The 25,181-nt window shown below is 41.9% G+C and overlaps 1 protein-coding gene across 1 annotated transcript; it reads left to right on the top strand.

The window, feature by feature from the left end:
- The first annotated feature begins 298 nt into the window (after positions 1-298).
- On the top strand, positions 299-23,939 carry YIPF6 (Yip1 domain family member 6). The gene is made up of 8 exons (XM_004595265.3): positions 299-337; positions 1,045-1,144; positions 13,043-13,171; positions 14,147-14,225; positions 18,751-18,793; positions 20,736-20,858; positions 22,402-22,559; positions 23,763-23,939. Exons 1-8 carry the CDS (start codon positions 333-335, stop codon positions 23,876-23,878), a joined length of 753 nt encoding a protein of 250 aa, XP_004595322.2. The 5' UTR covers positions 299-332; the 3' UTR covers positions 23,879-23,939.
- The last annotated feature ends 1,242 nt before the right edge of the window (positions 23,940-25,181 follow it).

The following is a 25,181-nucleotide window of genomic DNA, read 5'->3' as shown; positions in this document are numbered from 1 at the left end:
TACGTTTGATCTAGAGAACTGTTGCAATACTCGCATTTAAAATGACAGTTCTCTCAAAAAAAGTTTTTTGTCCCTTAACATACTCTCTTTTGCTCCTTATGTTTATTTGCTACTCGAGTGCTTTCCCTCCTGGACCATCCAAACACATAAAGTATTTGATTTCAACCCCATCCTCTACCCTGGTGAATGCAGGGAAACTGACAGTTTCACATGCCAGAGGGCATGAGCAGGTGGCCTGCACAGTGCTTGAGTCAACAATGGCGCTTGTGACCAAACCTCATTTAGCCTGGGGCCAGGGCAAGCCGGAGCCAGAAACACCTGAAGAGGGCAAGATGAAGTAAGGCTGAGAGACTCTCGGATATGTTAGGGTCTCTTTCTCCCTCTCCGTTTCTTTCGTGATTTTCACCATAGCTATTCTCTTTTAAACCGCATTTGCAGTGTCTGCCTCAAGTCGCTTGGCAACTTTAGGCAGTAGGGTTAACAAGGTTGGCTAGTGAACCATCCAATAAGGGGTTAAGAGAGAAAAGTCACTCCAGAGGGGGCGGTGTGGAGACGGTGGTATAGAGCTTTGTAAAAGTCAGAAGTGGGAGGCGGTTTGCTTAAGGGAACGTGAAGTGTAGGGAAGCAGCAGGGACGAATGCGAAGCGGACTAGCTCTCTGTTCTGGCGCCGGGAGAGAAGTTGCGGGGTGGACATTGGAGGGAGGAGCCAGGTTGTTCCTAGGCGCCGCGCTGGGGGTGGGGGTGGGGCCTTGGAGCAGACTCCCGGGAGCGGGAGACGGGTGCGTGGAATCTGCCAGGGAAAAACGGAAGCCGCGGTCCGTGTGACACGACGACGGGGCGATTTGAGGAGTTTGAGTGTTCAAACAGGCAGCATGCCTAGCTGGACCCGGGGCCCCTGAGACGCTAGACGACGGAGAACTCTCCGCCACTAGCTAACTACCAGGGACAGCATAGGGCCGACCGCCAGCTGTCTGCAGGCGCCAGCCAGTGACGCGTCCGCAACGCTATGACGCGCTGACCGGCCGCGCCCCTCCACGTTTCAGGTTCCGCAAAGAGCTGTGGGTACGACCCCGGAGAAGGAGGCCCAAGATGGCGGAAGCGGCGCAGTCTCCAGGAGACCCGGGGACATCGCCCAAGCCGTTGGTGAGCTTGGGATCTGCAACAAAAGGGACCGAGGGTGAGGCAGAGTGCCCCCTGAGGAAGTCGGGGGACAAGCTTGTGGCCTGAGAGAGCCGGAGCCCCTTTTGCCCCGCAGGCCCTTTTTATGCCAGAATCAGTCCCAACATTGCACCTGGTTTGTGGGCTAACCCCCTGTCCTTCCTGCCTTCCTCGTCCCTCTCACATATATGTTTTTTTTGTGTGTGCAACTCCGATCTTTCCTTTTCCGTACTCGCAGAACTCATTCTCACTTCCTACTTTGTGTGAATTGCCGAACCTCACATGATTTCTTGTCTTCCACTGCCCCCTCATTTGATCAAGACCCGTCCCTAACCCTGGTTGCAGTAGCAACTTCCTAACAGTAATGAGAGCTTACCTCACGTGGGACGTCAGTGTTTTTATTGCGTATGACTTGAGTCTTGACTTGCTCAGTGAGCCCAGTGGGCTAGGTTGAAACCCTGCCTTTTCCATTGCGGCTCCTTGTCATCCTTTTCACAGTTACTTTCTTTGCTTCCTCTTGACTCTACAGGGGCTAGGGCGTCTATTCCACGTGCAAGGCGAAAACGCAGACACAGGCATTGAACTTAAACTTAACCAGGGCGGAAATCCACCCACTCGGCTATTTGTGTGCATTGGGGCAAGCCGTTTTGTGGAGTCTTTTTTTTTTTTTTTTTTAACATATAAAATGGAGATAAAAAAATTACATGTCTCAAAGTTTTTAGGAAGATGAAATGACATAATTAGATCTGATGCAGTCAATACTGAGGAGTGTAATTAACATTCTGCCCGTGTCTCTCCTTTCTAAGTGTTCAGGTATATAGTAGTTGCTCAATAAATGCAACTTCCCTTTCTTGTTTTAAATTGGCAACTTTACATAGTAGAGAACTAAACTGGAAATCAAGTGAACTGAATTCTTGTTCTAACTGTTCATTTGTTTTTTTTTTCATGCATTCAACAAATATTTATTGAACATCCGTTGTCTTCTAATACCCTTGGAAACACTGAGGATGATGAAAGAGAGTGAGTTGAGCTCAGCTCTCAACAGTTGTGATGTTGAATAAAATTACGTTGAGCCCTCGTTTCCTCAGCTGGAAAAGGATGATAGAAGTTCATCACAGGACTAGGGAACGGATTAAATGAGTTCATATACCTGTAGTTCCTACCATGACATAATTACAGGCACCTAGCAATTTCAGTTTCTATCTTTGGTCTAAACTGCCCCACCCCTCTTCTGTTCCTCTAATTTACTTTAATGGTTCTGGTCCCTCATTACTCAGTGTCCAGCCCACCTCCACTCAACAGATGTTTATTAACACATGTGTAATTCGCTGTGCCAGTTGCTGTGGGAAATACAAAGGATCCATCCCTTGGTGCTCATGTGCTGATTTGAAGGGACAAGACAAATATACAGTGTTAAAATAGGGCCGTTTGTAATAGAGCAGGTTACACAAAAATGCTAGGAAAATGCAAAAGGTACTGTTACATCCAGTTGGGGTTACCAAGCAAGCTACATGATAGAGGTTTTATTTGAGAAGACCTAAAATGGGTAGGGTTGAAAATTCCAGTTACTATTTGTGTACGTGCAGTGTGTCAGCCATTGTGCTAGACAACCCCTGCTATGTTCTGAATGTCACAGCAGTCATTTCAGTTAGGTGACTAATTGCATTTTACGTAACCGATGAGGGAGTGAGATGCTGAAGGGTTTGATAATTTCCCTATGGTTTATATCCAGTCAAGCCTGAACTGAAATTTGAACCTAGGTCTGATTCTGAAACACCTTTTTGTTTTTTCTGTGTGTGCTGCACAGCCTCTCTTGGACAGAAGCCGGAAGGTGCTAGTGTGTTTGTAGAACAACATACAGTAAAATTTGAACAAGGGATAAATCACTGAGGTTAAGGCGTGGTTAGGAATTCTTAGGAGATAAGCATTAGGAGTCAGTATGGAAGCATGGTTAGGAATGTGTGTTCCAGAATCCAGTTGCCTGGATTTGAGTTTAAGCACTTTCGTTTAACCAGCAGGATAGTGGAGAAATGACCAAATCCTTTCATGCCTCAGTTTCCCCGCCTGTGAAATCAAAATACAATACTTGACTCATAGTTGTTTGGTGAATTACATGCGTTAGGATGCTTAATAGAGTACCTGATACATAATGGTCATATATAGTAATACAATAATTCTTATTGAACATTATAATTATTGTAATCCTATAATACGTAACATACCATAGTTCTTATTAACTACTAAGCTGAGAGGTTTAACAGCTTCTGAGGAGGTGATGGAAATTTTTGAGGAGGGAAGGATTTAAAATAGTGAATTTGACAACAATGGAGAGTGTTTGGAATCTGAAGACCCAGTGAAGCTATTGCAGTTCCAGGAGGAAGTGATCAGCATCTGGACTGAAGCAATGGTGAGACACATAAGAGAGTCAAGGAGGACTGTGTGAGGGTTGAGTGTGTCTTAGATGAGTGTTTTCCAAATTTAACATGCATAGCAATCATCTGAGGCATCTTGTTCAATTATACATTTTGATATAATAGGTCTGGGATCGAAACTTGAGACTCCGTGTTTCTAAACCAAGCTCCCTGGTGATGCTGCTGCGGCGGCACTGCAGTCGGAAAAGTAAAGTTGTAGACTCCTGAGGCCATCAGCAGGCATGTCCTGAGCAACAGCAGATGGCATCCAAGGAGGCTTAGCTGGTTGAGAGCCCTAAAAGTTTGATGAACTCAGTTTGCCACATGTTTAGGTTGAGATTTTTATAGGCCTGTCGAAAGATACCCAATGGGTAGTCAAACTTTGCAGCCTGGACATCAGGGCTTAGAAGAGATGAGAACTAGACACTGATGTGGGAGTTCCCTCCACAGGTGTGAAAGCATCTTGGATCACGCATGTCTGTGTCTGGGGGACAGGAAGGAGAACTCTCATATACACATTCTGTATGTGTACAAAATCTTATCTGCATATGGGAACTAGGAGAATGCAGTCCGAACTTCCTCCCCCACTGAGGGCTGTTCAGAGATCAGGTTCCATTAGCTGAGGGCCTGGGAGTCTGGTCGTTTGACAAGTAGGTCTTCCCTGAATGGAGGCTCAGCCCGTGGAACAGTGCTACTACTAATTGTATTCGGAAGAGATGTTCAAAAAGGGTTGAGATAAGGTCTGGGGTGGGGAAACACGTGACAGCTTAGTGACTGCAATGATTTCTGAGACCAGTTACCTAATCAGTCTTCCCAGGGTGAGGGCACAGTGGCCTACAAGGCTGCTCTGACTTCAGACATCAGCTGCAAGTTTGAGGATTACTACAACAACCCTCACATCTGACCAACTGGCTGCCACGTCAGGAGTTTCCCAGATTTCTGGTCCCACGGTTCACTAGAATTACGGGCAAATTCAGGAGGGCACTGTACTCGAGACTTTTGTTCCAATCAAAAGATAACTAATCCAAACGAGAAGAAAGGAATGATGCAGAGACCAGGAAGGTCAGAGAAAGTCCCCAAACCAAGATGGCCTGATTTCTCCTTGTGGAGTCATGTGTTACCTTCCTGGTCTGTCAGTTGTGACAGTACGCAGTGTGTGCTAGCCAGGAAAGCTTACTCAGTGTCTAAATGTTCTTATTGGGGATTTATTATGTAGGCATGATTGCTTGGATCAGTAACCACATAATAAACCAATTTCCACTTCCCTCTCCCAAATTTGGGATTATAGCTTGTAACTTAAAGCTCCAACTTTTTTTTAAGATTTATTTTGTTATTTATTTGAAAGGCAGAGTGAGAGAGAGGGAAAGGCAGCTTTTTCGTTCACTGGTTCAATCCCCACATGGCTGCAACAGCCGGGCTGAAGCCATGAACCAGAAACTATCCTGGTTTCCCACAAGCGGCACGCAAGTGCTTGAGCCATGCCTTCCCAGGCACATGAAAGGATTGGTTGGAAGCCAAGCACCTGGGACTTAAACCAGCACTGTGATAAGGGATGCTGTTTTCGTGTCAGCTTAACCTGCTGCTCCATAACGCTTACCCCAGAACCCCCACTTTCTAATCCTATTTGTCCTTTCTGACGTGTTCAATTCTTGTCCTGAGCTGTCTCAGTATAAGCTATCTGGGTCTACTTTGACTAACCTCTGAGTGTAAGCGATCAGCCCACCATAAATAACACAACATACTTTGTCATTCATGACATTTTGGAGCTAAGAGGTTCCCACCAGGGGAAATAGACACAGAACAGCCAGGAGGCAGCATTGTGTATAGCAGCAGGTTAAGCCATTGCCTGTGACCCTGGCATCCAATGTCAGAGTGCCAGTTGCAGTTCTGGTTGCTCTGATTCTAACCCAGCATCTTGCTAATGTGCCTGGGAAAGCAATAAAAATAGCCCATGTGCTTGGGTCCCTACTACCCATACAGGGGAGGCCTAGATGGATTTCCAGGCATCTGGCTTTGGCTTGGTCCAGCCCTGGGTGTTGCAACCTCTTTTTCTTTTTGGTGGTGGTGGTTGGGGGGTTGTTCTGAATCAGCCACATGGATACAGGGACCCAAAGTTTTGTACCATCTTCTGCTGCTCTCCTAAGTGCATTACCAGGGAGCTGGATTGGAAGTGGAGCAGCCAACACTTGAACTGCAGTTAATATGGGGTACAGACACTGCAGGTGGTGGCCCCAATATTTTTCTTCCTTACAACAACCCTGTAATAATGATCATGTCACTTCAGTTTTGCAGATGAAGAAACTAAGGCACAAGAGATGTGAAGGAACTTGATCATTATTACATGGATAGTAATTGATGGAGTTTCAGTACAGGCTATCCAACTTGAATAGCCTGAGCTCTTACACAGTATTTTCCACATACTTGTGATGAGCACTGACTTTGTACTAGCCATTATGCAGGTGTTACTTAATTATAGCAGCATTGTTTCCCTGTGAGAACAGTGCCCTGTTTGGCTTCCAAGCCTGCTGCTTCTACTGTACTGCTCTATCTTCCCTTGCAGTAGCAGACAGCAAAGAAACTTGAAACAGGCCATCTTGGAGCTTTTTTTTTCTTTAAAGATTTATTTTTATTACAAAGTTGGATATACAGAGAGGAGGAGAGACAGAGAGGAAGATGTTCCGTCCGATGATTCACTCCCCAAGTGAGCGCAACGGCTGGTGCTGTGCCGATCTGAAGTCGGGAACCAGGAACCTCTTCCGGGTCTCCCACAGGGGTGCAGGGTCCCAAGGCTTTGGGCCGTCCTCGACTGCTTTCCCAGGCCACAGGCAGGAAGCTGGATGGGAAGTGGAGCTGCCGGGGTTAGAACCGGCGTCCATATGGGATCCTGGCGCATTCAAGGCGAGGACTTTAGCCGCTAGGCTGTGCCGCCGGGCCCCATCTTGGAGCTTGACAGCACTGTGTCGTAGCAGTGAAAAGAGATTGAACGTGGCGTCAACAGGGAGTGGTTTATTTAGGAAATGCTGCATTGTACTTGAAGGGGATGAAAACTGGAAACTCTTCTGTGAGTTTAAGAGCAGTGTCAATCATAGTGTGACAAGTCCAGTGCAAGACTACACAGGGTTGCCAGGGAGAGTACAAAGAAGTTTGATCTGGAAGGCGGAGAGGAGGAAGAGTAGTTTGAGAGAATGGCAGAAACAAGGATGTGGTATATTTCTACATTTTATTATAGAAGCTGTCATATATAAATATAAAACACGGAAAATGGCAGAATGAACTCCATGTACCTATCAACATTATGCTCTCACATTTTTTTCTGGAGATTTTTTTCCACTGTATTTTGAATGATTTAGACATGAAAGTTGCAAGAAGAGTAGAGAAGGTTCCTATAAACACCTCACCTAGATTCCTAAGATATTAATAATGTGCATAAGTAGTATAGTATGGTTACCAAAACCAGGAAGTTAACATTGGTGCCATACTGTTAACTAGATGATGGATGGTGTTTGAAGTTTGCCAGGATTTCCACTAATGTTCTTTTTTGTTCCAGGATCTTATCCAGGATCCCACATTGCGTTGGGTTGTTATTTCTGCCTGGTTGTTTCCAATCTGTTATTGTCTCTAGTCTTTCTTTGTCTTTTGTGATCTTTTCTGAGTAATTTAATGCAAATATCAGACCTATCACTTCACCTGTAAATACTTCAGAATGTTTTTCTAATAGTTAAAGGACTTTTTTTTTTTTAGGACTTTGTTTTGTTACCACATGTACCAAAACTAATACTTACTGTCATCTAATCCCTCTGTGTGTTCATTATCTCTCAAGTTTCTAAAGAAAATATTTTTTGTTCAAAGAAGGACCAAGATAAGGTCAGCAAATTACATTATGTTGAATCTCTTTTAATATGTTATATCCTCTTTTTAGACATGCTTTATTTGCTTAAGTTGGGTTATTTGACTTATCTTTGGCTGATTATATCCTTGTGATATTTTGTAAAATGTTCCTCTGTTCACATATTTCCTGCACAGTCTAATCTCTTAGTGGCTTGATTCCTCTTAAGTATAATTTGAAAGGAGGAAGGAAGAATAAATTAAAAGCCCCTGAAATTTTTAAGATTTATTTATTTTAAAGTCAGAGAGATTCTCTATTCACTCCCAAAATAGCTATACTGGCCATGGCTGGGCCACACTGAAACCGGGAGCTTCATCCAGTTGTCTCACATGGGTGTGTGGGCCCCCAAGGACTTGGACTGTCTTCTGCTTTACCAGGTATTGTACAGGGAGCTGGAGGTGATACTTGCATTGAAGGCGGCTTAACTCATGACACATGAATGCTGGCTGCAGAAATCACCTAAAATGAAATGTTTCTAAATTTTTGGCCTGATGCAATGGCTCAATGGTTAAGTCCTTGCCTTGCATGTGCTGACAACCCATATGGGCATCGGTACACATCCTGGCTGCTGTCCTTCCCATTCAGCTCCGTGCTTGTGGCCTGGGAAAGCAGTGTGGGATGGTCCAAAGCCTTGGGACCCTGTACCCACATGAGAGACCATGAAAAAGCTCCTGGCTTCAGATTGGTTCAGCTCTGGCTGTGTGTGGCCACTTGGGGAGTGAACCAGTAGATGGAAGATCTTTGTCTCTCCTTGTCTGTGTGAATCTTATCTGTTTCCAATAAAAATAAATAAATCTTTAAAAAAATAATTTCTGGATACACCAAAGTAGAATGGTAAAATGGATCCCGACATACCCAGCTTGAATTAGTATCAGTTTATAACCAATTATCTTTCTTTTATAGCTTTCCCCAATTCTATGTTATTTTGAAGGAAATCCCAGGCATCATTAAGTTAGTAAATATTTAAAAAGTAACTCTATGCGATGCAAATTCTGTTTCTTAAAGAATGACAGCACAGTTAAAAATAGTTCCTTTTCATCACATATCTTGTCAATGTTCAAAAATACATTATCTGCTAAATGTTGTGTTTTTCCAACTTAAGAGCTGGCTCATTGCCTGTTTAGGTAAAGAAAGTTTTATGGGAGCACAGCTATACTTGGTTGTGTATTGTTTTTGATTATTTCCGTGCTAGGCCAACAAAGTTGAATAGTCAGAACAGAAACCATATGGTTCTCAGAATCAGAAGTACACAGAGGCCTCAGAAAGTTCACAGAAGACACATATTTAAGGAAATACTACATGGGGTTGGTGCAGTGGATTAAGCCATCCTTGTGATGCTGGATTGCTCCACTTGTGCTAATGTAGCTGAGAAAGCAGCTTAGGGCATCATAAGTACTTGGGTCTCTGCCATCCTCATGGGAGACCCAGGTGGAGTTGTCTGACTCCTGGCTTAGGCCAGGCCAAACAACTCAGGTTCTTCCAAATGTTTGGGGAGTGAACCAGTGGATGGAAGATCTCTCTCTCTCTCTGTCTCGCTCTCTTTCTCACTTTCTCTTTTTCTCTTTCAAATGAATATGTCTTTAAAAGAAAAAAATGTTCATGGATTTAAAAATATCGTTTGTACCAGCATTATGTTATAATTGTTTATGAACTTTGGAAGTTTCCTTGTATTTATTTTTTGGCTCTTTACAAAAAGGGTGGCAACTGCTCTGTGTGTGTGTGTGTGTGTGTGTGTGTATGATCTTCATTTCTTCATGTAAATCCACTTCCGTTTAGTCAGAGTGCTGCTTCTAAAGAACCTCACCTAATATATCTTGTAGTAATGTCAGAGCTGTTGTTTGTCTGAAACCCCCCCCCCCTTTTTTTTTGGCCTTTGCTTGCGGTAGCTCTGTTTCGCTGAGTTTAGCATTTGGGGTTGACAGTTTTATGTAGCACTCTAAAACTGTCCCTCCATTTTCTCCTGCGCTGTGTGTTTTCCAGTGAGGTGACTTACACTTAGTTCTGTGATTGCAAGGTATTTTCCTACGGCAAGATTTTGTCTAGGTTGGTAGTATTCAGTAGTTCTGAGTGTGTCAGGCTTTATGGATTTTTTGTTTGTTTGTTTTGTCTTTTGGCATTTATTTTTGGTCTTTTTTTTTTCATGTTGGTTGCAGACAGAGAATTTTTATTTGCAAAGTGAACATGGGAACAGAAAAAGAAGGAAGGGGAAAGCACTCTGTGGGAGGGACCTGGGAGATGGGGTGCCTCTTGAAAGGAGAGAGGGAGAGACACCCTTGGCATTGTTCTTGACTGGGAGATTCCCTGGGCTTGAGGCTGTCATTTTGATGTCTTTTATTAATTTTGGAAACTTTTTCAATGATTGTCTTTTCTAAGACTTTTTTCTTCAGATCTGTTATCTCATGTCTTACACCATTAGATTATTTAATATTGTCTGGCAGCTCTTAACTGCTCTATTCTGTTTTCCTGTTTTTTTTTTTTTTTTTAACTCTTCTCTTTTGGTGTCAGTTTTGGTCATGGTTACTGACCTAGCATTGGCTTTTTCCCTTCGGCTGTGTTGAGTTTGCTAATAGGGCTGGCACAAACCTTCGGCATGTTACTTTGTTTGTTTCTAGCATTGGCATCTGACTCTTAATCCATTGCTGCAGAAATGCACCACCATGCCTGTATGTACTTCAACGTTTATAACATGTTAACTGTAGTCATCTCAATTTTTTTCTTACCTTTTTGAAAACTGGGACACGTCTTATTAGTTGCTTTGTCTTGTCACTGTGGATTGTGTGTGAGGGGAGGTGCCTTGTTTTTTTTTTTTTTTAATTGAAGGCCAAGTGTCATGCCCAAAGCAATAAACTGTCAGAAGTGGCACACCTTCCTTACCTCTTCTGCTCTGTTGCCACGGTGAAGTTAAGTCAGTCTAGTTAGGAGTTTGGCTGTGTTTGGGTTTTGTCATGCTTGCCTTGAACGCATCAGCAAGTTCAACTTCCTCCACCATGACTTTGCACTTAAGAGTGGGTACTAGGTGGTCCCAGTATTTTTCTTATTCCGGTTCTATATTCAGCTGTCTTTGCCCTAATGTCTCATGTCAGATCTCTGAACTCTAGCAACCAACTCTTTTAGATTCTTAGCCCATCCTTGCTAACGTGGTGGTAGAGATTAGAGAGGAGGGTTTCTTTGTTGAGGCCGTGTGTTCTGGGTCTCCTGCGTCCGCGGGGCTTTGTTAGTTCTTCTAGGAGTAGAAAGATTCTCCTGTTCCATTTCCCCAGCTGTAGTGGATTTCTATATGCGCAGACAGAATTTGTTGTGCTTCCCCAAAAAGCTTCAAGGTTGTTTGTAGAGGAAAACGTCAGGGTGGTGCCCTGTGCTTTCGCAACGTTGTTGTCCCTCCAAGTCTTTTTTTTGTGAACAGGCATTGAAAGTTTGCGGAGAAGAGGGTGCAAGTGGGTGTGAACTCCTGTTCTGTTGCTTCCACGACTTCACTCTCCTGTGCAAGTCCATATTTGGCTTTGAGCAATTAAGATTTTAACTTAGTTCTTAATCATTGGCGGGTGTGTCCAGTTTCTTCTTCTTTTTTTAACTTTGAGGCTGTATGTAAATACAAAATCCCGTGTCTTGGGAGCATCTTTCTTTCACTAGATTTCATCCAGGCCGTCTGGTCATCCTACAGCCTCAGCTACGCAGTTTGTAGTTTGTTTAGTTTTTTTCTCATTGTCATGGTGAGGGGGGATGTTCTTTCCAGCTTTCTTCATTCCAACCAAGACAATTTAGTATTATATGATCTGTTGAAATAGTTGCCCTCAGTGTAGCATGTATTTCATTCAAGAATTACGTGTTTTAAAATTTAATTTTGTTTCATGATTATGTGAATTTTCTGTGATCTCAACTCATACTGAATAGTCTGTATTCAAACAAGTCTGGCTTCTCTGTTTCCCTCCCATTCTTCTATAGGGAATATTTTTTAAAAATCATACAGCTTTTCATTACATCTTAAAAATAGGGGAATGGGGGAGGATGGTACAATGAATGGCTCAGTGGCTACATCCTCACATCCCTTAGGGCTCTGGTTAGTGTCCTGCTGTTTCACTTCCCATCCGGCTCCCTGCTTGTGGCCTAGGAAAGCAGTCAAGGACGGCCCACAGCCTTGGGACTCTGCACCCGTGAGGGAGACCTGAAAGAGGCCCCAGGCTCCTGGTTTCAGATTGGCTCAGCTCCAGCCATTGCGGCCAATTGGGGAGTGAATCATCAGTTGGAAGATCTTTCTCTTTGTCTTTCCTTCTCTGTAAATCTGACTTTCCAATAAAAATAAATAAATCTTTTTAAAAAAAAAAATAGGAGTGTGGTTGAAAGTTTATTTTTCATAAGTTCTTTGAGCTTCATTTTTCCTACAGCATGAATATACTTCCTAAAATTCTACTTCTTCCAGAAATTTTAATATTTCTCCTTAAAATTTCAGTGTGTTTCAGTTAGTTGCAGTTGTTGCTAACTAAAAATTATGCTTACTGGACCAAAATTGTGCAGAAAGGATTATTTACTTCTGTTTTCTTAGAAAGTTGTAGATATCAAAGTTTCAGTTGTGATAAATTTGAAAGATAAATGTAACAGCTTGAAAATTCATGTTCTTTATCCATTTGAAAGTTATTTGGTTTGTATTACTGGAAAACCTGATAAAAGATGTAGATGAAGATATCTTTTGCTATGAATTTTTTTTCCCAGTTCCCTGTTCATTTCACATAATGCTTTTGTTTAGCCAGCAGAGGCCGCTAGAGCCTACTAAGGAGCTGACCTGCTACAGCAATATGGCTTCTTTTTTTTTTTTTTTCTTTAAAGATTTATTTATTTTTATTACAAAGTCAGATATACAGAGAGGAGGAGAGACAGAGAGGAAGATCTTCCGTCCGATGATTCACTCCCCAAGTAAGCACAACGGCCGGTGTTGTGCCAATCTGAAGCCAGGAACCAGGAACCTCTTCCAGGTCTCTCCCACGCGGGTGCAGGGTCCCAAGGCTTTGGGCCGTCCTCAACTGCTTTCCTAGGCCACAGGCAGGGAGCTGGATGGGAAGTGGAGCTTCCGGGATTAGAACCGGCGCCCATATGGGATCCCAGCATGTTCAAGACAAGGACTTTAGCTGCTAGGCTATACCGCCGGGCCCAATATGGCTTCTTATGATGTGTTTGCTTAAAGATCATTTATTTCAATAACTCTGCAATGATCTCAGTTATGATAGCTTGTGTCATGTGGAGATTTTGCAGTTTAAAGAAACCAGAAATTTAAGGGCAAGAAAATGTGTTTATATTTTTCATTATAGGATATTTTACCCGTATCTGTATCTGTCTATTTATGTATCTGTCTGTCTATCTGAATACATTGGGCTAGGTAATGAAAAATATATTTTTCTCCTTTAAATGAAAAGAAATAACTGTTTGAGAAGTGCAGTTTTAAGTGCATTACTTAAAGTATGTTGACCTAACACCTACTGTAACTACTGTGTAAAATCCTGCGAAAAGATAATGTGTGCTATAGGAATTGATGTCTTTAAGGAATGCTACAGTTTGTTGAAGGTTTTAATTTTTTTTCCCCCTAACTCTTCTCAGTTTGCAGGCCTTTCTGAAATAGCCATTTCCCGTGACATTCCTATTGAAGGCGAAATCACTATTCCTGTGCGATCCAGGATTCGAGAATTTGACACTTCTACATTGAATGAATCTGTCCGTAACACCATTGTAAGTCAGACGACTTGAGTTGAGAGCGTTTCTAAATAACTCATTGCACTCTTGAATATTTTTGTTTGGTTTACTGGTATTCGATTTTTTATTGGTTTAAAATTCTCCTCATGACAATAATTTGGCACAGCCTTTTCAGAGCATAGTTTCGATACAATGAATATTAAGAACTTTAACAAATCTTTTTTGAATCAAAAATTCTGTTTTTCTGACTATAGTATAAGGAAAAAATTTCAAAGTGAAAAAGCTTATAGACACAGAAAGCTACCAGTACACAAGAGTTGTTTGTTATAGCATTCTTCATTATAATGGAAAGTTGGAATCAACTTAAGTGCCCAGCCGAAGGGATACGTGTTAAGTAAACCGTTCTGTTCACGCGGTAGAATGCTAGGCAACCATTAATGATTATATTTACAAAGTTTTTCATGAAATGGAGAAATCTTTAGGTGAAAAGAACTAGGACAGAATTATGTCTGTTGTATTTTAAGAAGCTGTATTTGCATTATTGAACCCTTTCTGATTTATCTTTATTTTTTGTGTTTGGCTTATGGGATTCATTTACTTGTTACACTGGGGATGGTGGAAATTAATTTCTCTTATGTATTGCCAAAAATGTGGTGTCTAGGGAACAGACTGATTGGACCTTGAGACCTCATCATATATAAACCAAACATCGCATGCCATGTCCTACACACCAGCTTTTTGTAGCACTGTTATTTTAGTTTCTTTAACGAACACGTAAGGAGGGCTGTGTTCTTTATGAAGTTTTCAAAATCAAAATAGAACTTTGATGGATGTGGAAAAGCTTAATGTCGGCTTAAGGGGTCAGTCGGAAAAGCATATCCTGATTCTCTGTTTTCTTTCTAAAATCAAGTGAAGAGCTCCCAGGGGATTTAGAAATTCTAGCAAATTCCGTGAGGAGGCTGCTGGGCAATCTTGGTCGTTATGTTACAACAGATTGCTTATGTCTTTCAGATGCGTGATCTCAAATCAGTTGGGAAAAAGTTCATGCATGTTTTGTATCCCAGGAAAAGCAGTGCCCTTTTGAGAGACTGTGAGTATGTGTGGTTTTTAAGGATTTAATCCCATTGTACTTGGATTTTAAGCACTTTTAAGAGAAAGGCTCTGTGGTAAGAAGACTGGTGTCATTAACTGGGATGGAAACATTTGTCAAGTTTGGGAAGAAATTGAAAAATTAGAGTGGAATTTCAGGAGTTGAAACATTTTGCTTGGTTTAGTTTATCAATAAATATATTCTGTGTGCTCTCACCTGGGACATGCTACTGTAGATGTTTCAAAACGTATTTCTGGAAGCTGCCAACACATAGGGACTTGTCCAAAGAACTAAGTCTGTAAGGGCAAGTCAGACATTTTGTATGTTAAGCTATAATAATAGCAGATATTAATGATTAACATATTGATATTACTCTTTTTGACATTTTTGTTTTCAAAACTATCAATTATTCTGATGGCTGCTTTCTTTGTTAAAATTCTATTGACACAGAAAAAATTGCTCTTATGCTTTTTTTTTTTTAAGTTGTTAGGTGTCATTTTTTTTTCTAGCAGACTTGCTTTCTTATTTCTCTTTATTAGAAAAATTAGGGATTTCAATAATGTGGCAAATGTGCCGCCATTGCGTGGAGGCTGGGTGCAGAATCCTCAATGGTGTGTCGTGGGTTAGAGCTGACACGTGATTTGAAACTGATTTGCTACACTAGTACAGTAAGAAAAGTGCGAATTATTCTGCATTTGAATAGTGGTTCCATCACCAGATGTGTAATCTTGGATAAGGGCATTAACTTTCTGGGGCCCAAGTTTCATATATAACTTTCTGGCAAAGATTATATGTATTTTATTCTATTTATTTATTTTTTTTAAGACTTATTTTGTTTTATTGAAAAGTCAGATATACAGAGAGGAGGAGAGACAGAGGAAGATCTTTCGTCCATTGATTTATCCCCCAAGTGGTCACAATGGCCGGAGCTGTGCAGATATGAAGCCAGGAGCCTGGAGCTATTCCTGGTCTCCCACACGGGTGCAGGGTCCCAAGGCTTTAGGCCATCCTCGACTGCTTTCCCAGGCCACAAGCAAGGAGCTGAAGGGGAACTGGGGCCACCAGGATTAAAACCAGTACCCATATGGGATCCTTTTGCGTGCAAGACGAGGACTTCAGCCGCTAGGCTACCACACTGGGCCCTGTGGTAAAGATTAGATATGGAAGTGCATATACGGCTGAGTGCAATAGCCTAGTGGCTAAAGTCCTTGCCTGGCACACACCAGAATCCCATATGGGTGCTGGTTCTAATCCCAGCAGCCCTGCTTTCCATCCAGCTCCCTGCCTGTGGCCTGGGAAAGCAGTCCCAAAGCCTTGAGACCCTGTACCTGCGTGGGAGACCTGGGAGAGGCTCCTGGCTTCAGATTGGCGCAGCTCCAGTCATTGAGGCCAGTTGCGGAGTGAATCAGTGGACAAAAGATCTTCCTCTCTGTCTCTCCTCCTCTCTGTATATCTGACTTTGCAATAAAAATAGATAAATCTTTAAAAACAAAAAAAGGAAGTGCATATAAACCACCATGCATAGTTTCTAGCATCTAGCAGGCACTCCAGAAATGATAGGTATTATTCTAGTAGCTCCCCCTTCTGCTGCCACATTGTTACTTAATCTTTCCAACAACTTTGTGGAGTAGGAGTTATGCCTATTTAACAGATGAGAAAAATGAGTCTCGAAGAAGCCAATTATCCTAGCTGCATCAGACAGGCAGGATTACAGTCCAGTTTTAAGTTTAGTATCCTTTTCACCTTACCACTGTTGTCCCGGATATAAAGACATGTTCCACTAACTCCTCTGTTGGGACACAGTCCCTGCGGTGAGCACAAGAACCACGATAGGGAGCAGCCTGGACCAGGCCAGGGAACGGTACCCACTGATGGTAGACCTTTGGCGCAGGTCAGGGGCGAACCAGACTGGGCCAGATCATGAGCACTGGGCAAATCTGAGCACCAAAATGGAGTGTGAGTTGCGCCCGGCTAGGCTACAACACAAGCCCGTTCACATGAGGGCCGGGACTGGAGCTGGCCAGCTGGTCTGACCGGATGGTCTGGGCTAGGCTGTAGCCCTCACCAGCCTGAGCTGGAACTGGGGTTGGGCTGGGCCCAGCCGGGCTGCAGCACACACTGGCAAATGTTGAGGAGAGGCAGGCCATGCCAGACTGGGCTGCAGCACCCAAGCAGCACATGTGAGACACAGGTAGGGTAAATCCGGTAGAGGGGCTGTGTGGGGCTCCCCTTCTAAACCACCACTCCCACTGGAGAGCGCGAGAGTTAGGATGGAAGCGGACCAGGCCGGGTAGGGCTACAATACCTGTTGGCCTAATGTGGGCTGGATCAAGGGAAAGTCAGGCTGGGTTGACTGTTCCTATTGGTGCATGCATAAGTCAGAATGAGTGTGGGTTGGTTGGGTTTTGCCGCAGCATCAGCTGACAGATGCTGGAACAAGGGGGGGGTGGATTGGGGAGATGGATGGCGGTAATAGAAGTACAGCACTGAGAATGTGCTATGCCTCTGAATAATAAACATAATCAAATGGGTGCTTTGCATTTGGTACAGCAGTTGAGACCCTTTGGAATGCCCATACCCCTTGTTAGAATTTCCAGGGTTCAGTCTCAGCACAGCTTCAGATACTGGCTTCCTGTTAATTCACACCTTGGGAGATAGCTGATGAGGGTTCACATATTTGTGTTCCTGCCTGCCATCACCTTGGGGGACCCAGGTTGAGTTCTGTGCTCCTGGCTTTAACCTGGTCCAGCCCAAGCTGTTGAAATCATTGAGGGAATGAACTAGCAGATGGATGATCTGTTTTTGCTCCTCTCTGCCTTTCGAATAAAATGAAAATAAATAAATACAATTTAAAAAAGAAATAGAGTAGTAAATTTTTGATATACATACATATACAGATTGTAACTTTAATAGCTAAAAATACTATTGTAGATTTTGATCTTCAGTTCATTAAAAGTAGAATATTAATGTCATTATACTTGTCTTCCAATTGATAAAATAAAGTTAACAAAAATTTAATTGTTAGATTATAGCTTTCTATATCTTTTCCAAAATATTGTTTTAAAAATTACTTATGTAATTGGGCCTGATGTGATGGTTCAATTGGTTAATCTTCCCCTTGCAAGCACCAGGATCCCATATGGGTACAGGATTGTGTCCCTGCTACTCCATTTCCCTTCTAGCTCCCTGTTTATGGCCTGGAAAAGCAGAAGAGGATGGCCCAAAGCCTTGCGACCCTGCATTCATGTGGGAGAACCAGAATAAGCACTGGTTCCTGGCTTCAGATCAGATCAGCTCTGGAAATTGTGGCCATTTGGAGAGTGAGCCAGTGGATGGAAGAGCTTTCTCTCTGTCTCACCTTCTCTCTTTAAATCTGCCTTTCCTATAAAAATAAATAAATCTTTAAAAATTACATATGTAATTGGTTAAAACACACACACACACACACACACACACACACACACCTCTCTTAGGAAAATTATATACATGTCAACTTAAAGGCAGAGGTGTCATCGCTATTTCTGATAGTTGAGGAACGTCCTTGTGCTCTAAGCCATGTAACCAAACTGTTGGTATACTAATCCCTCAACAAGTATTGGTTAACGGTCACCTTTTGCTGGAGCTGATGCTGACAGTTTTATTTATTGGGGAGGCAGATAAGACAGAGAGCATTCCTGTCTGCTAGATCTGTCCCCAAATGTCTGCAGTGGCAGGGGGCTGAATCCAGGAGTCAGAAACTCAATCCAGATCTCCCCTGCTACCTCTCAGGGTCCATAGCAGGATGCTGAAGTTGAGGACGAAGCTAGGACACAAACCCAGAAACTTAAGTCTGGGATGTGGCTGTCCCAACTATGGTCTTAGCCACCAGGCCAAAACTGCAGAGCCTTTTTTAGTTTTCAGAAAGCTCTCGCATGTTGCTAAAATTTAACCTTATGACATTACCAATATTAGGCTGTTTTTGTTGTTGTTGTTGTTTTACCTAAAAGGACAGCAATTCCATGTTTTATGTTTGAATTAAGAAAAGGAAGTGGTATGACAGGATGGCAAAAACTTTAGGTAAAGAATCAAGTGGCTTAGGTTCGGTCCCACTCAGTTTTCCCTATAAACTAGAGCAAGTCATTTCCTTCTTGGCTTCATTTTTCACATTTGTGAACTAAGCATGATTAGCCTTGTCTTAGATTGGTGATGTGGCTTGACTGTAGTCTTCTTTCTGAACATGCAGGGTGAGGCACGTAAGTCTTTTGACTACATGTTTTTTGGTCTTTAATTGTAGCATGTTAGAATGTGGCTTAGTTGATAGGGAGAAGAATCACTTGTGGGATATGAAATGAACAAAGCATAAAAGATGTAGCGCACTTTCACACTTGGGAAACGGGAATGTAAATAAGGAATTGGAGCAGTGGGAAGACTTGAGCAGACAAAAAACCCTTGATTTCTGAATTCCAAGAGTGAAAGAGGTAGATACTCAGAATAAAGGTAGAAAATCTCACCTATTTATATGCAGTCTTGTTTGTTTGCTTTGTAGGGGACTTGTGGGGACCTTTGATCCTTTGTGTGGCACTGGCACTGTAAGTATTTGTAGTCTCCCCCCCCCCCTTGAAGTAGACTAAAGTTTAATGTGGAGTTTCCTCTGTCTCTCCTCCTCTCTGTATATTGTATATCTGACTTTCCAATAAAAATAAATAAATCTTTTTAAAAATACTTTTAATCCAAAAATAAGTTTATATTTGTGCAAAACATGAATTTCAAAAACTTTTTGCACCAAAATAAACTTACCTCTGATGCTATACTTTTTTTTTTTGAGGTTTCTCTATACATCAAGGGACAGGAACAAAGGTGAAGGTTCCACTGGAAAAGGAAGATTAACCCTGCTAGGGTAGAAAAAGTCCTGCACTCAGATGCAGTCCTGGCTCCTCTGTTACCATGTATCTGTGACTTTGGGCTACTAATAACCAAAGCCTGAATTGTAATTTTCCCTATTCACAGAAAATCTGTAAATATCTTTCATTATATAGCCTCATAACAAGAATTCAATATTATTTTACTTTTTTTTTTGATAGACAATCTTGGTTGAAAGGTTCCAGACTACCCAGTAAGCTCTAGGTTACTCTCAGGTTTCCTGACTCCATTTTCTGTGCCTCTAGGGTATGACACATCTCTCCCTTCTAACCATTCTTGGTCTCTTCTGTATCTATAAAAGAAAGTGTTTTAGCATCCTTTCCACATCTAACCTGCAGTAGTCCTAAAGTCAACAATTATTTGTTGGCTTCTCCACTAATTTTTTTAAATGTATGTTGAGCATATGCTGATATAAGCAATGTACAGTGTTATTTCTTATGCCTTTCATAAACATGTCAAGGGAGCCAGTCACAATATTTTGATGAAAACGTTTATATCAGAAGCTTGAGAATGTAATTTTACTTGAGTTTTGAATGATTAACTTTAGAGATTATGCAGTTTAAACTCCATTTATTTGTATTGGAAACTGGACTCCCAAGTGACATTCTTAGTGATGGAACTTAGATCAGTGTCTGGGTTCCTGGGTTTTCATGTTAGTTAATATTCTTTCTGTCCTACCATGCACGGTCAGTAGGGACTCCACACAAGTAATGAGTACTGCAGTATTCTTTGTGAATGATTGTCTTGAGTTGAGATTGAACATACGTAGCCGGGGAATCCAAAACTACCCAGAATAACAAACATCCTAGCAGGGCAACACTTACTATGTGACTTCTTTGTGCAGTGTAGTAAGAAGCAGCAGTGAGCTTACTTTCACTTACTGTTTTTCTGGAAAATAAATAATACCAAGTCCAAGTAGTCTAAGTCTGAAAAGTTTGTTTGCAAAATTGTTGGAGAAAGAGGATGTTTAAGATTGTTAGCTATTCAATGTCAAAACAAAGTCCTTTGCTAGTATTCTGTATGTTTTTACCTTTAAAAATCAACACCTTTGTATGTTTATTGACTTTTTATGTTCCAAGGATCTGAACTAAAAACCCAATTACAAATTCAAGTGTGTCTGAAGGCTAGAGAAAAAAATGTATCCAGGGTGATTGTATACCCCTTGCTGCTATGCCAGCTGCACCTGGCTGCTGCTGTTTTAGAATGTAAGTTAGTGTTAGAAAGCCTTTTGGGATTTCAAGAAAATCCAGAAATACATATTCTTTTGTGGATACCTCCTAGTTTTAGAAAAATGTCAATTTAAGTTTGAAACCATCTTAAAATGTCTGTGTGGCTTATTTGGCCCTCCAATTTATAACCTCTGCTTAAACAATGAAGACGAGCCAGTTAAGTATTCCAACAAAGCCAGATGGAATGCCTTTGTAACCTTAAGTCATTTGAAATGTGAAGAAAGCTTTTTTCAAATACTCCCTGACATTTTCCCTTTGGCACATACAGATCTTCAGGTCAGGAATGGCACAATACTTTCGTTCAGAGTTTGAGAACCTGTGTCTTGATTTTGTTGTTCCAAATAAAAGAGTAGGCAGTTTTCATGCTGTTTCCTTTTCGCAGGATGCTGCAAAGAGGATCTGATAATGAAAAAGACGGAGGACCCCAGTTTGCTGAAGTATTTGTCATTGTCTGGTTCGGAGCAGTTACCATCACACTCAACTCAAAACTTCTTGGCGGAAACATGTAAGTATCATTAAAAATTATTCTTTTTTAGCCTTTGCCAGGTGGCAATATCCTAGATTTTCAGAAAGGTTATTTAGGCGTCTTTCAAGAAAAGACAGGATTTTTTTTTAAAAGGAGGGCCAGGGAAAAGCTCTCTTAAAACCAGTGAGCATGTGATATGGCAACAGTGGATTTCCCATATTGGCGAACTGGATTAAGTTCTGGTTGTTCTGCTTCTTGTCCAGCTCCCTGCAAATGCGCCTGGAAAGGCACCAGAAGATAATCCAAGCGTGTAGGTCCCTGCCACCCATGTGTGAGACTCTAATGGAATTCAAGGCTCCTGACTTGGGCCCAGCATAACCCTAGACATTGTAGCTATTTGGAAAGTGAGCCTGGTAGAAGGAAGTTCTTTCTCTCTGTCTTTTCCTCTTTCTCTTAAGAAACTAAAAATGGAAATAAAACCAGTGAGCAGAGATAACCTAGTTGAATTCAGTTTTATTAAATTATCTGGATTCCTTTGATAAGCTTCAGATGTTGTGTTAGAAAAAAATTATGTACATTTGCTGGACCGAGGGCCCATAGCTTGCAACAAATTCTCGTATCTATAAACTGAAAAGGATTAAGGACTGCCAACTTAGATGTTCAGTGAGAGAATGGGATCTCTATGGGACCATTGCTGTGGTGTAGTGGACTGGAACTCTGCCCATGGCACCGATATCCTGACCAGTTTGTGTCCTAGCTGCTCCACTTCTGATTTAACTCCCTGCTTATGGTCTGGTAAAGCAGCAGAGGGTGGCCCAAGTCCTTGTGCCCTGAACCTATGTGGGATGCCCAGAGGAAGCTCCTGGCTCCTGGCTTCTGGCTTCAGGCCAGCTCAGTTCTGGATGTTGCAGCCATTTTGGAAGTGAATCAGTGGGTGGAAGAACTCCCTCTCTTTTTTCCTCTCTCTCTTGTATCTGTATCTCTGCTTTTCAAATAAAAATAAAATAAATCTAGAGCCTGGCATGGTGACCTAGTGGCTAAATCCTGGCCTTGCATCTGCCGGTGTCCCACATGGGCGCCAGTTCGTGTCCTGGATGCTCCACTTCCCATCAAGCTCCCTGCTTGTGGTCTTGGGACCCTGCACCTGTGTGGGAGGCCCAGAGGAAGCTCCTGGTTCCTGGGTTTGGATCTGCCCAGCTCTGGCTGTTGGCAGCCACTTGGGGAGTGAACCAGTGGATGGAATATCTTTTTCTCTGTAAATCTTACTTTCAATGAAAATGAATAAATCTTTAAAATAATGTAAGATAAAACAAATCTTTTTTTTAAAAAAGGAGGTGGTCTCTATGAATTTGAGTAGATCATCTGGTATTTTACGGGTTAAAGGGAAGAGGAAGAATATAGGAAGAGAAAATTAAAGCTTGTGTCAAATACAGAAGACTATCCTCACAGAATTAACATTGAGGTTTAGGCATTGAATCAGGAGGAAGCAGTAATCAACAGTATATAGAAATCTCTATAGTGAGCTATGTGAAGATACTGATGTGCTGTATTCATGATCCTTATCAATGGATGTTGTTTTTAGCTCATTTTTTCAGAGTCTGTGTGTGTTGGGTTACTGTATCCTCCCCCTGACAGTAGCGCTACTGATTTGCCGATTGATACTCTTGGCTGAACAGGGACCCATAAACTTCATGATTCGTCTTTTCGTTGTCATCGTAATGTTTGCCTGGTCTGTCATCGGTAAGTGTGTACTCATCTCTACAATAGCTGAACAGATAGAAACATGAATCTTAGTAAACGAAGACCAGTGAGAAGTAGTGCTGTCTCCAGAGATGTATGTGGGTGACATGCTTCTCGCCAGTGGCATCCACAGAGGGGATTCATCTTATCTGAGTTGGGTTTCTGGACTTAAAAAGAGTCACATTTTTTTTTTCTCCTAAAATAAAGTCCTCATTTAGGAATTGTGAAATGACATGGACCTTTTTCTGACAAACTAAGTATAATAAAATCATGGCTAGCATTTGTGGATTGCTTATTATAGACTAGGCACTGTAGTATTATTACATGCTTGGCATTGGGGTGTTTCATGTGTTGTCACATTTAGCCCTCAAAGCAATCCTCATAGATAAATGCTAAATATTAATTCCATTTCATACATGAGGAACAGTCAGGGATGTTTAACACCTTATTCTAGGACACTTTATTAGTGAGTGTAAGAGTCAAATTTTAAACCAACGCAGATCACGTACCTGTAAGAACTCTGTCATACCACATTTCTGTGTTGCTTGTAACTATCTTTATGCAGTACTTCTCTGTTTCTGCAAGGGCACCGCAGAAGGAATTGGGCAACTCTACATGGGATGGCAGGATATCAAGTTATTGTTCAGGGGAGGATTTCCTACAGGGGTGAAACTGGAATAAAAAGATGAACAGGACTTTTTCTTCAGTGGACAAGAGACGATGGCATAAGAACAGTTAACCACTGATCATAGGAGCAAAAAACCTTACTCATCTTTCTAAGCCCGTTCTCCACAGTCCAGTAACTTCCGAAAAGGTTCAGAAATCCCACTCTCTATCTGGAATGATCAAAAACTTGTAACGCTTTAATATTTGACGCAAGAAGCCCTCAGCTGTCTGCAAAAGTGTGTTGCAAAATGACCTTTTCTCTGAGGATCGCAGAGGTGAGGGAGCTGCAGAAAGGTTCATGAAACATGCGTGTTATGAAAAAAAAAAAAAGCAATGCATAGATTTCAAAAGGCCACTACACCAAAATAAATGTGCCTTTTTATTTTCCAGAAACTGCTAAAGTCGCTTCAAATAGCTGAACTTTGAGTGTAATTCTATGTTCCAGGTTTTGCCCAGCATACTAAAGTTTAGTAAACGTTAGTAGTTGTGACAATGTTGCCTCATTAACTGTTCCTTTCTGTTTTATCTTTTGTTCAGCCTCCACCGCGTTTCTTGCTGACAGTCAGCCACCCAACCGGAAGGCTCTCGCAGTTTATCCCGTTTTCCTCTTCTACTTCGTTATCAGTTGGATGATTCTCACCTTTACTCCCTAGCAGCTCAGTAAATGTGTGAACTGGAAACGCATCTTTCAGATGCAGTTTACCGTTCCACTTAGCCTCTGGCCCTGTTTTCTCTAATTTTGGAGGCATTGGGTTACTGGGTAGGAGAGATTAAAAGGGAGCCAGGTAGCGCTGTCGCCACTTTTACAAGAAACTGATGTTTGAAAGGCTGTCCTTTCCCTCTTAATATTATTTCTTTGAAAAATATGTGCATACTACACTTAGTATCATGCCTCCATAAGGCATGAGGGAGTCATTGTGGTCCATTTGGGTGACAGACGATGACTCTGGGAACACATGCATACATCCTACAAGTTGAATAGAGTTGGTAGCTATTTTCAGTTTGAAAATACCAGTTCAGGTGCAGCTCTTAAACACATTGCCTTATGACTGTTAGAATATGCCTCTTTTTTCATAAGTAAAAATGGATGGCCTCTATCCATTTTCTTTAGTTTCTCTCTCAAGCTTCAAAAGGCAATGACAGGTTCAGAGAGGGGAGGGTTTCATAGGTGTGGGAGAAAAAAGCATGCTAACCAATATTCAGATTTTTGATTGCAAAAAATTCCTACACTTGTTACTTTAAAATAGAATAACCACAAAGAGCCCAAGAATCAGCCTCTTGAATCTTTCTGTGTAGTCACATTCCTGCCATGCTTAACAGCACCTTGGAAGACACTCTAGTTTTGAATTTGCTTCCTTGATGTCATTGTGTATTGTGAGAATGTTAACAGCCAGTGTGGCATTTGCCTTGGACGGAAGTTCTCAGTGGCTCATAACTGGAGCATATTCGAGTAGAGCTGTCTAACGGATACTATCATGTGGGCAGACCGCTCTTCATGAGAGTGGACTGAGACAGCTTGTATGCCTTATAGTTAGAAGAAAGTTATTTTGTATAGTTTGGTCTCTAACTGAAAAGGGAAGATAAATTGGAAGCCTGCATTTAACCATGGGAACACAAAGGGATTTAGTGTTCCAGTGACTGATGAACAGAACAGCTGGATGTTTAAAGCATTGTGCAGGCTGTGTTGGGTTTACAGCTGCTGCTACCTTTTCGTAGTAGGTTTAGCAGTTTTTACATTATATGTGTTTTTCAGGTTGGGAAATAGCAATTTATTTTCTTAGTTTTCGATGTTATTTGTGAAGCTGATTTAGGCCCCTCCCCCTTCGACCAGTAGATTTTTGCACAGATGCACCTACTTGTACTTTCAGTGTGAAGGCTGCTCAGGGAGCAGTGTGTCTGAGACAAGCTGATTCTGAGCTAACCAAGGCTCCTTTAAAGTCATATGATCTGTTGCCT

Source organism: Ochotona princeps, chromosome X (assembly GCF_030435755.1).
Source record: "Ochotona princeps isolate mOchPri1 chromosome X, mOchPri1.hap1, whole genome shotgun sequence".
In the NCBI taxonomy this organism is placed as follows: Eukaryota; Metazoa; Chordata; class Mammalia; order Lagomorpha; family Ochotonidae; genus Ochotona; species Ochotona princeps.
Note: the sequence above shows the minus strand (reverse complement) of the source record. Positions and strands in the feature narration are given on the sequence as shown.

Coding starts and splice junctions, on each gene's coding strand:
- YIPF6 (XM_004595265.3), top strand. Junction 1,145..13,042: donor GGACATCGCCCAAGCCGTTG/GTGAGCTTGGGA, acceptor AACTCTTCTCAG/TTTGCAGGCCTTTCTGAAAT. Junction 14,226..18,750: donor CAGTGCCCTTTTGAGAGACT/GTGAGTATGTGT, acceptor TTTGCTTTGTAG/GGGACTTGTGGGGACCTTTG.